Here is a 12,793-nt window from a genome sequence, read left to right as displayed (position 1 = left end):
ACACCACCGCCTCTGCTTTTCCCAGTAAGATCCTGTGACCTGTCCGCGCGGTGCACAGAGAACCCCGGTAGTTGTATTGCGGAGTCCGGTACCTTGTCCGATAGCCAGGTTTCTGTGAGGCAGATCACGCAGCAGTCCCGTATCTCTCGCTGGAATGAGATTCGTGCCCGAAGCTCGCATAGTTTGTTCTCCAGAGACTGCATATTAGCCAGTAATAAACTGGGTAATGGTGGTCTGTTAGTGCGCCGTCTCAGTCGAACCAGAACGCCAGATCTTCTCCCTCTGCGTCCGCGTTTGCGGCCTCCAGGGCCAGAGAACAAAGGCGTCTCAGGTGAAATGAATGGGGGGTCTGCGAACGGAGGGTCCGTGTTGCAAAACTTGAACTCCGGAAAGTTATAAGAAAGTCCGTCTTTTATGTCCAGTAAGGTTTGTCGGTCGTACACAAGGAGACATGTGCTAGTCGTGAAAAAGTAAAGGAAAAGTAAAATTAAACACAGAAAACAGCTGTTGCTTGGGGGAGCTCGCGACGAGGCTGCCATACTCGGCGCCATCTTGTTTCCATCTTGTTTCGTCTCTTCTCCCCTTTAGTTTTCTTTCTCTCCCTCTCTTTCTTTCATTCTTTCCTCCTGTCCTATCCCACAGTCATGTCTGTCCCGTTTGTAGCAAATGAAAATAAAATAAATTCATAATTATAATAAAGGTCAGTCAAATGGACCAATATGGCAAGGCCATGATGATCCACTTGGTAAAATAAATCCGCTTGGCATCTCTCTTGGCCTTAAGACAACAATTCTGATGGCTATAGATCCAAACGGGACACAAAAAAAAAAAAAAAAAAAAACAATGATAAGAAAAATAAACTGGGCCAATATGTCATGTTTGTTAATACAGGGACACACATGTTAATGTGATCTCTGGTCTCCCACTCAGAGACACAGGTCTCCGAGTGTCCAGCATTCAGACCTGAGGACTCTCTTCATGTGAGAGAAAATCTGCTCACACAGATATGTAGAGCCAAATACTGTCAATAAGACCTCTGCAATTTTCTGAAGACAGTTAAACCTGTCAGGTAGTGATGTCCAGCAGGTGAAAATGCAACTCCATGAACACGCACAGCTGTGGATTCCAGCTGTGTTCGTAGTTCAAACGTAGTGCAACTTTGACCCCACAGAGTCGAGCTTTTCAGTTCAATCAGCTGCATTTCGATGTCCTCTGTGTGCAGCCAGTTAATGCGACACAAATCCAGCTGCTCATTAAAGCTTTCTGGTTTGATCAGAAAAGAAAACATTGGTCCAAACACCTGAAAGTCCCAAAAACACATTGTGAATTCTGTCTCGAGTATCCGGATGTATGATGCTGGTGCTGATGCTCCTGAAGCTTTTGAAGTGTCTGAATGTGGAACTTTCAACATCGCTTGAAAAAACTGACAGCTAGCAACGTCCCTCTCACCGGTAGGCTAAGTTATTTTTAGCCAGTTACAAGTTGAATCTGGTAGTTGGGGTTGTTAGCTAAGATACTGTCATTAAGAAGAGGCACAACTAATGTGTCTATGTGAGCTAATTTGCAATGTGCACCGCTGGCCCGGCCATTTATTTTTTAATGCACCTTCCCAGATTACTTCACTGCGTGTCGTGCCCAGGGCTGGACTGGGACAAAAAATTGGCCCGGGCATTTTGACTAGAGAGACCGGCCCCCCAGGTATTAAAGCCATGAAGCCTTTGAATGAAAACAAACACTGTTGTGACAGTGATGTACAGTCTTGTTGGTATATGTATGATTTCTATACATTTTACATCAGATGAAAACTTTGGTTGTAAGATTCAGATAATTATTTAATAAAAGCGAGACATTTTAAATGAGAATAAGAAAGAAAAGTAATTCTTTGTGCCCCCCTCTCCCTGTTAATGCCCTACCTGCCCCCCTGGCAAAACTTTACCAGATCCGCCCCTGCACAGTTACCAGCTGTCAGCTACTTAGAAAAGCATCCTGGTGTTATTTGTCTCTCAGAAACAGTTCATAACTTCCCTTCAACTCATTCATGTCACCTAAAAGGTAAACCTGTTTCTCCATCACCTGTTCAGCTCTGATGATTCAGTAAGGACATCTCCTGGTTTCATCTTCATGTTTCCCTCTCACCACATATCCAAACCGACATCCTGACCAGCAGCTTTACAGCTGTGGCTCCAGCAAACATCAGCTGATACTAGAAATTAATATTAAATAAATTCTAACAACAGCTGATCAAGCTTAAACGTGCTGCTGTTGTTTAGCGCGACATCCGCTGGTTTCCTCTTTCTGGCGCAAATTCAGCGATAAAAAACACAAGAGAGAAAAGCCGATCAGCTGATCATTGATCATTTTCATTATTGAAGCAGCAACAGGAGAGGGAGGGGAGAGAATGACAGTGTAAAGACACAGAATAACTCCAGCTTTGTTCAAGTTCACTATCAGTAACATCATAGCACCACCCAGCTGTATAGCAACTCCGTCATGCTAGCTAGTAGCAGTACGAGTTATTGTAACTGACTGTAAAAAGTCAGCACAACGAAAATAAACTCCACCTAAACTTGGTTTATATCTGACCCAGACAGACTGCAGGTCATAACTTCTTACCTGAAGTTCAGTTCACCTGACACTCGGACCGGCGGCCGCCTCGGGTCTCTGCTCCTCCTGCCTCCCCTTTCCCTCATCCACCTGCTGCCTCTGTGGAAGCTCCGCCATAGCCACCACCAAACAACTGACTTATTTTTACACATCGACCAGCATCCAGCCAATCCGCCACCTTTCATTGTTTATACCGTTACAAGAAAATAAAAAAACATCATCGGCCCATAAAAATGAAAAATCACCATCAGTATGCCCGATGGCCAGTCCAGCTATGGTCGTGCCATCAGTTAACCCTTCATGTGCCAGCTGTGACACGCGTGTCCAGGGTTGCCGACCCCTGCTCTAAAGCATCTGATTTGGATTCCTGAGATCAAATATATTTTCCTTTGGCTTCGTTTTCTTCCCATTTGTGGCTTTAATGTAGTGTTACATCCTGTTTGTTTGCTTCCATCTGTATACATGTCCAGATTCACTGTTATGTTTCTATTCTTACATTGCTGTGTGATCACTGTTCCCTCTGCTGACTGATGTGACCTTTTGTATCTTACACTGATACTTGTCATATTTGTATCTGCGTCTAAAAGATAAAAAGTTTTCCATGCTAAAACACAGCTCCACCTCCACTATGTCAACAACAGTGGCTCCCGGGAACGACAGCGTGAGCGCCCCCCTCATCCGCACGTTCCTGACGATGGAATCCCCGAGGACCAGCGTGGAGAGAGGAGGTGTCACTGGGGGCTGTTGGCCATCTGAGACGCCCGCGCCGCAACACCGGGGGTGTTCAGATGGAGATGCGCCAGCCGGACTGCGTGAGTGACTCCCAGGTAGCCGCGCCGTGGGTCCTCTTCTCCGAGGAGCCGGGGTAAAGCACAGCTCTCCGCGGTGAATTTGCACCACAGCGTCGGGTTGCCCGCCGCGGCTCCGGGGGCGTAGTGGTGGAGATGGCGCAGACCTCAGCGACACAGCGGGATGGCAAGGGCTAGCGGTCAGAGGAGGAAAGTCCACAGGATCCAGGACATTGAATTTATTCTCCAGTATTACCGCGCCGGAGGGGTGAGGGTGCGAGAGACGGATCCTCCTGCCCCCTCTGCAGCCACCACGCGTCTCAACCACGGTCCATGGCGCTGGTTGGAGTGGAGTGGAGTTGACCAGAGCCTTGGGTCTGGCCCCTAGCTGAAACCAGGAGTTCTCGTCCTTGGCAGAAGCACCAGCGACGCAAGTTGAGAGCCTGTGTTGACTGTTGGCGGGATCTTGGGACACAGCAGCTGGATGGTGCACTGTGTCGGCTAGCTCAGCGCTAGTAGCGGTGGTTTGAGCTTTGTCAAGGAGGATCGTGTCTCACTGAACTCTGTCACACACACACACACACTCACTCTCTGACGCACTCACTGGCCTGCTCCAGTCACTTTGTGGAGCATTGGACTGCTTAAGCATTGGACCTCATAAGACTTTGTTGTTACACTATCTCTTACCGTATACTACTAAATCCCCATTTGCACTATTTGCCTATTTTGCACCACTATGCCTTCTTACTTGAATATTGTATATTGTATATTGCATAGCTTTTTTTTGTTATACGTAAAATTGTATTGTATTTATTTAAATTTTTACTTTTTAATTATTTTATTTGCATTTTTCTAATCACTAGGGTTTGAGAGTAACGCAATTTCTATTCTGTGTATGTCCTGTACATGTGGCAGAATTGACAAATAAAGTTGACTTGACTTGACTTGACTTGACTTGAAGTTCGCATTCAGCCCCCTGGATTTGGTATAGCGTGGATATCCTTTGTTCCAGCTCGATCACTTTTTGGCTCAGGTTGATGCAGCTTTCACAGCTGGATGTTGAGGTAAGTGGTGCCATTCTGGAATCTCGTACCGGCGACAGCGTCAAAAACAAAAACAGAAACTGCCACTTTAGCTTACGTTAGCTAAAAAGTCAGTCGTGACGCAGCAAGAAAAGAGTTTCAGATCAGTATCCAGCAAAGGCAAAACCAAGCTTCCAAAACTTTCGATGAAGGAGCGCCTTCAAACTTCAGGCCTCAACAGGCCTGAATCCTTCCTTGATTTCCTTGGCTAGTCCTTACTACTGGTGGATCGCCAGCCACCGTGTATCTTGAAGGCATGTAAATCTAACAATTCAAGTACCTTGGCTCTCTGGTGCCACATGTACATAATGAATTGCACGACAGGAGTAGATCCGCCACAAGGCTGGATAGCTTGGTTACCGTCTGGTCCTTGGTGGCATCTTCTTTTGAAAATATTAATTCCTGTTTTTGAACTGTTGACACTGATTTGCTTATGTACAGGATGCATTTTACCTTGTATAAGATCAATGCTAACTAAGATGATTTCCCATACATTTGTTAATTATGTGCTTTTATAACAATATGAATTGACTGAAATTACTGACATGGCAGAAGCCTGTGTATAAATGATGCCTGCGCCAAAAATGTTAAGCAAGAGGTGCATGGCTGAGAATATACTACATAGAAATGATTTGGAGCATAAAAATAACTTAACAGGAGGGAATGTTAGAGTTAAATTGTTAAATGTTTGTCATTTTTATGTTTACCATTTGTACAGTGTTTTAACTCTGATGAAAGAAATTCCACTGTCCTTCCCCCCAGATTCTCAAGGTTCTGGTGGGGGCTGTAATGTTTTATTGCAGATATATCCTATCTGGAAGATCTGCTTCTTTTGATGTACTGTAAGCTTCCTGCGTTTACGACCCTGGCCAGCAGGAGGTCTGACACACACTCACTCTCACTCCCACATAACACACACACACACACACACACACACACACACACACACACACACACACACACACACACACACACACACATTCTCACATAACACACACACACACACACACACACACACACACACACACACACACACACACACACACTTACATACAGTGCCTTGTCTTTGTAACCAAAGGGGGTTGCAAGGGGAGGTGTTTTGTAAACTATTGTTTGAAGTTTGTCAATAAAAGGCAGCGAGAGGAGGCCATCATGGAGGTCATTGTCGTGCTGGACACAGATGAGAGACCTCCCTTGCGCAAGTAATGGATCGATCGACTGTCTTGTTTTCTTCATGATGAATAAGTCTCTAGAATTAGCGGGGTTTGTGGAAACACAGACCCCGCTAATTCTAGAAGTTCAATCTAGAAGATCATCACATCATCATGTGTCAAGTTTGACAGAAGTCAATGTGCCATATGATTGCATTAGAAATAAATTACACACTTTATAGGATTATATTTGTTTGCAGATGTTTGCAGCTATCAGCGAATATTTATCAGCTATTTTGAAACAAAAAAAGACTTTTTATCCATAACAGCAAATGAACTGTACAACAGAAAATACAAATCCTCCTCAAATCCTCCAGGGTTGCCGACCCCTGCTCTAAAGCATCTGATTTGGATTCCTGAGATCAAATATATTTTCCTTTGGCTTTGTTTTCTTCCCATTTGTGGCTTTAATGTAGTGTTACATCCTGTTTGTTTGCTTCCATCTGTATACATGTCCAGATTCACTGTTATGTTTCTATTCTTACATTGCTGTGTGATCACTGTTCCCTCTGCTGACTGATGTGACCTTTTGTATCTCACACTGATACTTGTCATATTTGTATCTGCACCTAAATATAAAAAGTTTTCCATGCTAAAACACAGCTCCACCTCCTGCAGTTCTCCCTCTGAACCACTAGATGTCTCTGTTATCTAAATGAAGACGTGCAGCACAGCAACCACAGCAGCGCTCAGATCACACGTGTCCTGTTATTATGTATAAAAGCATGAAACAGGTGAGACAGGTGGGATCAATATTAATGTTGTGGAAATATATGGAAAAGCAACAGAAGAGTGAAAACATTTCCTGTTTCTAGAAAGATCTTTCAGCTCACAGCTGCTCACAGACTGTATTTACAAGTGACAAACTGCAACTCTACAGTACATCTACAGTATATATCAAATATATTCTGTATTCAAATCTATTGAGTGATGTTTGAAAGTCTTTCCAGGTGAGTTTGATCCAGGAGGGTCTGAAGCCAGAGTCAGACAGAGACTGTGCAGAGACTGTAGAAGGACAGAGCAGCAGCAGAGCAGTCCAGATACACTGATGATCCTCTGTCAGATCCAGAGGGACACACAGGGATGATGCTGGACTCTACATTGTGTCTGACAGTGGAGCTGTTCTCAGAGCAGTTCACTCTGCAGCACTGACAGTCATCTGCACTTCTTCTCATTCCTCTGTCAGTCACTGCTGGATGAAGCTCTCCTCTCCACCTCCCAGTAACATGGCCCAGTCAGAGCGTCTCTACACACAAGCTGCTGCTGCTTCAACCTCTCTGGATCATCAGGACACAGCTCCTCCTCTCTCAGCACACACACCGTCCTGTTTACCATCACCAGCTCCACCTGCAGAGAGAAGAAGGAAGAGCAGAGGAGATAAACGAGTGTTTCCAGAGACTCTTCATCAGCTGTCAGTCAGTGATGCAGCACATCCAGTATAAAGAGCAGCAGGGACTTCAGTGCTGGGACTGTACTAGGACTAGGGATGGGTATCGTTTAGGTTTTATCCGATACCAGTGCCAAATCTGTACTTTTAGAACGGTGCCGGTGCTTAAACGGTGCTCAAACCGGTGCTTAAATAATGGAGAACACAAAATTGGTCCAAAAACCTCTCATGTTCAGCTGTTTTTTGTAAAAAGATAACAATGTTAGCCTTTTCTGCAGCTATGGGGCATATATGGTATCACTCTTGGCTGGAAGCAGTGCTTAAACAATGAAAAAACACAAACTTTGTCCTAAACCTCTCATGTTCAGCTGTTTTCCACTTTTTCTTTGGTCATTTTAGCCTTTTTGGCCAGGGTGAAGGGAGTATCTGCCATCAAACAAGAAGACAGCTGCATGTAGCTATGATGATGTTTGCTAGTTCACCTTACATGCATTAATGTAATAACGTGGTTAGCCTACTCAACGTAAATTACACACGAACAACATTTAGCTACTCACGCAGAGAAGAACGGCTGCTGCTGCATCATCATCCTCATCATTTCTGCTACACTGGCAGGGCTAGGGGCCAGGACTCTCCTCTTCGTGTTTTTGGGGGATGTTGCATAACAGGCAACCCACCCGCAGTAGATGTGCTAGGTGTGAGGTCTCTCAGCAAGCTATCAAATACGGCGCATTTCTGGGCTTTTAAAAAAAAAAAGCTATGCGTTGCCAGGTGTTTCATCGGATTCGAGGTGTTACCTCCTTTGACAGTATCACAGTATCAGCATAAAGCACTTGTTGCTGCTGAGTTTGCATCTTTTGCTGTGAAGTACAGCCAGACTTTTGACCGCTTCGCCTTGGACATTTTTTTAATCTGTAGCTCTGCTCTAAAAGAACGTACGTACATGGCCCCGCCTACTATCCTCGGAAACGTAAAATGATTGGCTAGAAGTGTATCACAGCTCAGGAAAAAAAAGCACCGAAATAAAGCACCGAAATGTGCGCTGCTTTTCGGTCTGGTTACTACCGTTTATGTCAGAACTGGTGCCATCATGGCACCGGACACCGGTACCCATCCCTAACTAGGACTCATTGTTGCTTCACTTTTTCTAATCTTTGGATTTTTATTGAAGTTGATGAAAATGTTTTTCCCTCCTAGTTTGAGTTTGGACTTTCATTCAGTAGAAGAACCTTGGTGTGTCCACTCTGAGCTCTGTAGGAACCCCAACAACAAGCCTAACAATCCAGATGGACAGTTCCAGCTGTTAACTGAAGGAATTCCATCCAAACATCTGCTCTCACTAAATTCTTCCTCACCTACAGACTGTGTTCTTCACTGCTTTAAACTTGGAAATGAATGCAGTCATTGGTCTGCGTGCTGCTTTGTTCAGAGAGCTGATTGGCTGTTGACAGTGTTTGATCAGAGTGTGTCAGCCGTTACTATGGTGACCATAAAGGTCAGAAACAGGAAGTGTTTGTGTCCAATCCTGAAGCCTGTCACCATTCTCCTCTCACAGCTTCACTGAGAAATTGCAGCTTTACAGGAAACACTGGATCTTTGTTTCATACTGACTGTGTTTAGTACAATACTGCTGACAGCACCACCCACTCACTCCATCACTCTACTTACACCAAAGTCTCCAGTCTGTAGTCTGGACTCTGCTGAAGATCAAACAGCTGCTTCACATCTGGATCCTTCAGGTTGTTTCCCGACAGGACCAGCTGTCTCAGATGGGAGGGGTTGGACTTCAGCGCTGCTGCCAGATAATTACAGCTGATCTTTGACAAACCACAGCTCCTCAATCTGTATGAAGAATGAAAGATGTAAGTTTATTAGACAAAGTGTGAGCTTGAAATCATTCAGTGTTTCATCATCTGTTCAGAGCTGAAGAAGGTTCAGAATGTAGAAGTTTAGAAAATGGAAACTCCAAACAGCTGAAGCCAACAGGAAGCAGCTTCAAACAGGAAACTGTGCAGAGTTTCAGACTATATGTCCTGATGCAGCCAGTTGGATTTTGGAGATTTGAATCTCTGTTCTGTGACTAAGTCCTTGAATCATTTCTTCCAGTTGGTCCAACAAGACAGACTAAGTATTGGACATGTGTTGTGGCTCCATTAGGTGAGCTTCTAAATGTGATGCGATGGCCCCTCTGGGTCAGGTGTAAGCCATAGGTGTCAAAGTCTGGCCAGCGGGACAAATTTGGCCCGCAGCCTAATCACATTTGGCCAGCAAAGCCATAAAAAATTACTATTAGAGCTGACCTGCCAGTTTTATACAGTGCCTGTACTGCTAATACTACAACTCCCAGAATGCTCTGTTGGTGTTTTGGCGCGTCAGTCATGACAGGACCCATTAGCACCCTCTCCTCTGTTGACCATAGTCATAGCAACCATGCAAATACTGCCATGCTAGCTATCCCAAAATGGAAAAAAAGAAATGCAGAAAACAGGAGCTTTCTGGACAGGTGTGAGAATATAATGAAAATTTGATAAATGATAAAATTTAATTCAGAAGGCTTCAAATACATTTTTTATTTAAGAAATGAATTCCACTGATGTGTTATTTAATGTGTGTAATATTAAGTTATATATATTGTTTAGTATTAAGCTTTGCTTGTTCCATATTCAGTTTTTCAGCAAAACTTGTTTGAGTCCATAAGAAAAGATTCCTTGTTATATTTGGAGGAAGATTTTTTTTCAATGAATATTAATGTTAGCCCGCGACTTTATTCCAGTTTTGAAATTTGGCCCACTGTGTATTTGAGTTTGACACCCCTGATGTAAGCTTTCTAATGCAGCTTTGATCTTCACAGTCTGCTTCATGAAACTCATTCTAACCCTGAATGTCAGAGTGTTCCTCCTTCTCTTTCCCATCATTCATGCTGGCAGTGGAGGAGATTTGGATGTTGGACTGTGTTTTGGATGATGTGTCTATGTTTGTGTTGGACTGCTGTCTGTAAAGCAAACACACATTTTGCTTTGGATTTCAGTGTCAGACAGACTTTAAGGTGGAATGAAGAGTTTGAGAGTTTCACAGTGAATTATCCAGTGGAGGATTTTTCTTCTTCTTTGAAGGTTTGAAATGTGAACATTGTTCTGCTGCAGTCAATGGACTAAACCAGAGAAGAAGAAAACAGACTTTACCATGAAGATCCTCAGTGTGGATCAGTATAATATCAGCCTGATGTCTGCAGTTTAGTGTCAGCACAACTTTCACATCATATTCATCTCAGCACAACTAAAACATGCTGACTGACCTCAGAGTTTCAAGTCCACATCCTGGACTCTCCAGGAAACCACACAGATGCTTAACTCCTGAATCCTGCAGCTTGTTGTTTTTGTTAGTTGAAGACCAGGAGTCATTACTCAGGTCCAGCTGTCTCAGATGGGAGGGGTTGGACTTCAGTGCTGCTGCCAGATAATCACAGCTGATCTCTGACAAACCACAGTCCATCAATCTGTATAAAGAATGAAAGATGTAAGTTTATTAGACAAAGTGTGAGCTTGAAATCATTCAGTGTTTCATCATCTGTTCAGAGCTGAAGAAGGTTCAGAATGTAGAAGTTTAGAAAATGGAAACTCCAAACAGCTGAAGCCAACAGGAAGCAGCTTCAAACAAACACAACAAGAGAAAAAACTCTGAATGTTTCACATTAAAGTCGTACATTTCTCATCAAAACATGACAAAGACTTGAAAAAGTCGTGTTTTTCCTTCCAGGAACCACAAGGCTTCACTTTTAAAGGTGAAGTGTGAAAGAAATGGACATATTTGAAGTCCAACACCTTTTTCCAGTCACATTATTAAAGCAGACAAACTACAAGCTCATTTTCATTCCAACAAGTCATCTTCTGACCTGGACTAACAACACTGGTCTCTATGTGCAGCTGGCTGTGAGACCAGTGCTCAGGGAGCGTCTACAAAGTGCAACACTGAAAGAACATCACACACTCATTTGCTTCCAGCACTTTCACACAAACATCTACTGTCATTATTGTCACCAAACTCTGTGGATCCTTTAGTGCAAATTCAAACGGGATCAAATGGTCAGACAAAAGAGGGTTATGAGGAAATATGATGAAATGTTGTGTATTAGCAGCAAGTTATTGAATCATTTTCCTCAGAAACCAAACAAAATGATTGACAAACATGTTTTTACAAACTCAGTGTTGGACTTGGATCAGCAGGATAAGCTGATGTTTAAAGGCATTTGAGTCTCGCTGTATGAGAGTCCAGTTATTACTCAATATTTATGGATGATGTTCTTTCAGTGTTGCACTTTGTAGACGCTCCCTGAGCCTCACAGCCAGCTGCACATGGACCAGCTGACATTACCCAGCATTAGAGGAGGGTGTAAAAAAATGGATTTTCCTATTTAAATGGTTTTAATTTGAATAAAGCGATGTTGATTCATTCAATCCTGAATCGATTTTTAATATAAATGTATTTTGCCAGAATCTCAGGTTAAAGCTCCCAAAAGTATTTCAACAACAAGCAAACAGATAAAACAGTAAATGAGAGCAGCTAAACACACAAAGATGGAAACACACAGCGTGGATCGTTCACTCGACGGCAGGTACACGGACACGCCATCGGGGCTGAAAGTGGACAGCTCACAGATCCTGAAGCTGCAGGTTTCATCTGTCTCCAACCAAAACTGACTGAACCAGCAGCAGAAGAAGATCCAAACTACGCTTTACGTTTGATGAACATCGTCATGAATTCTCTCTGACTTTGACGTTTACTTCCTGCACAGCTCTCTCTCTCTCAGTGTACTTCAAGAACAGTTTACCTTCAAAAATCTGTTTCCTGCATTATTCACTGCTTATTACGCACCAGTCTGCTGTTGTGTTCACTGCTGTCGGCCTCCCAAAACAAAGCCTCATTTCTGCTGTTCAGTACTGAAGAAAATTAAACCGTTTAAAATGATGACAGATTACAAACTCTCAGCTGTGTCTGTAATCAAACCTCTGTAACTTTGCTTCACTTCAGCAGCATCAGCTCATGTTCACATGTTGATTCATGGTTTGCTTCAGTTTTTGATGGACTGCAGAATATTTTGAAGGTTATCTGCTATAAAAAGCCAGAACAGGAAAATCTGCTTCATGTGTTTCTGTTTGATCCTCAGTGACTTTGACACAAAGGCCTCTGCTGTGATGATCACACCTCTGATCAAGTCTCACAGTGTCAGCTTTGTTTTTATACATATGGATATGTGCTGATAAATGATCAGAATTAGAATATTTCCCACTGTCTGCTGTGTGCCGTGACCTTTGACCTGCTAAAGACAGTCAGCTGTGGATTATTCATTGTTGTGTCTGATACTTAGAACCGTGAGGAAGAACACTACACAGTTAATCAGGGTCCCCTCTCTCTGAATCAGGAAAGGTGGGCAGGCCGCGTGTGGGCCGCGGGCCATACGTTGAGTCTCACTGTTTGAAATGTGAACATTGTTCTGCTGCAGTCAATGGACTAAACCAGAGAAGAAGAAAACAGACTTTACCATGAAGATCCTCAGTGTGGATCAGTATAATATCAGCCTGATGTCTGCAGTTTAGTGTCAGCACAACTTTAGCATCATATTCATCTCAGCACAACTAAAACATGCTGACTAAAATGGAGAGAATGTTGTCTCTGGGAGTTTAGCTGATTTGATTTAGAGCGGCAAGGTATGGTGGGTGTGTT

At 43.4% G+C, this 12,793-nt stretch overlaps 3 protein-coding genes across 3 annotated transcripts in view; 2 read left to right on the top strand and 1 right to left on the bottom strand.

The window, feature by feature from the left end:
- LOC308407496 (protein NLRC3-like) overlaps positions 1-12,793 on the top strand; it is a gene marked incomplete at its 3' end in the record, with an annotated part of 496,743 nt that overhangs the window by 273,234 nt on the left and 210,716 nt on the right. The gene's annotated exons all lie outside the window — the stretch shown is intronic.
- The window catches only part of LOC308394039 (protein NLRC3-like), a 237,891-nt gene that overhangs the window by 23,167 nt on the left and 201,931 nt on the right, over positions 1-12,793 (top strand). The window lies entirely within an intron of this gene.
- The window catches only part of LOC308393912 (protein NLRC3-like), a 37,027-nt gene continuing 34,365 nt past the window's right edge, over positions 10,132-12,793 (bottom strand). Inside the window, exon 9 of the mRNA XM_080877966.1 lies at positions 10,132-10,568. Coding sequence (XP_080734092.1) covers positions 10,349-10,568 — 220 coding nt within the window. The 3' untranslated portion in view covers positions 10,132-10,348. The remainder of the gene's footprint in view (positions 10,569-12,793) is intronic.

The sequence above is a fragment of the Rhamphochromis sp. 'chilingali' genome (genome assembly GCF_963969265.1).
Source record: "Rhamphochromis sp. 'chilingali' genome assembly, chromosome: 1".
NCBI lineage: Eukaryota > Metazoa > Chordata > Actinopteri > Cichliformes > Cichlidae > Rhamphochromis > Rhamphochromis sp. 'chilingali'.
The sequence above is the reverse complement of the archived record's forward strand: the minus strand, read 5'-3'. Positions and strand labels throughout refer to the sequence as shown.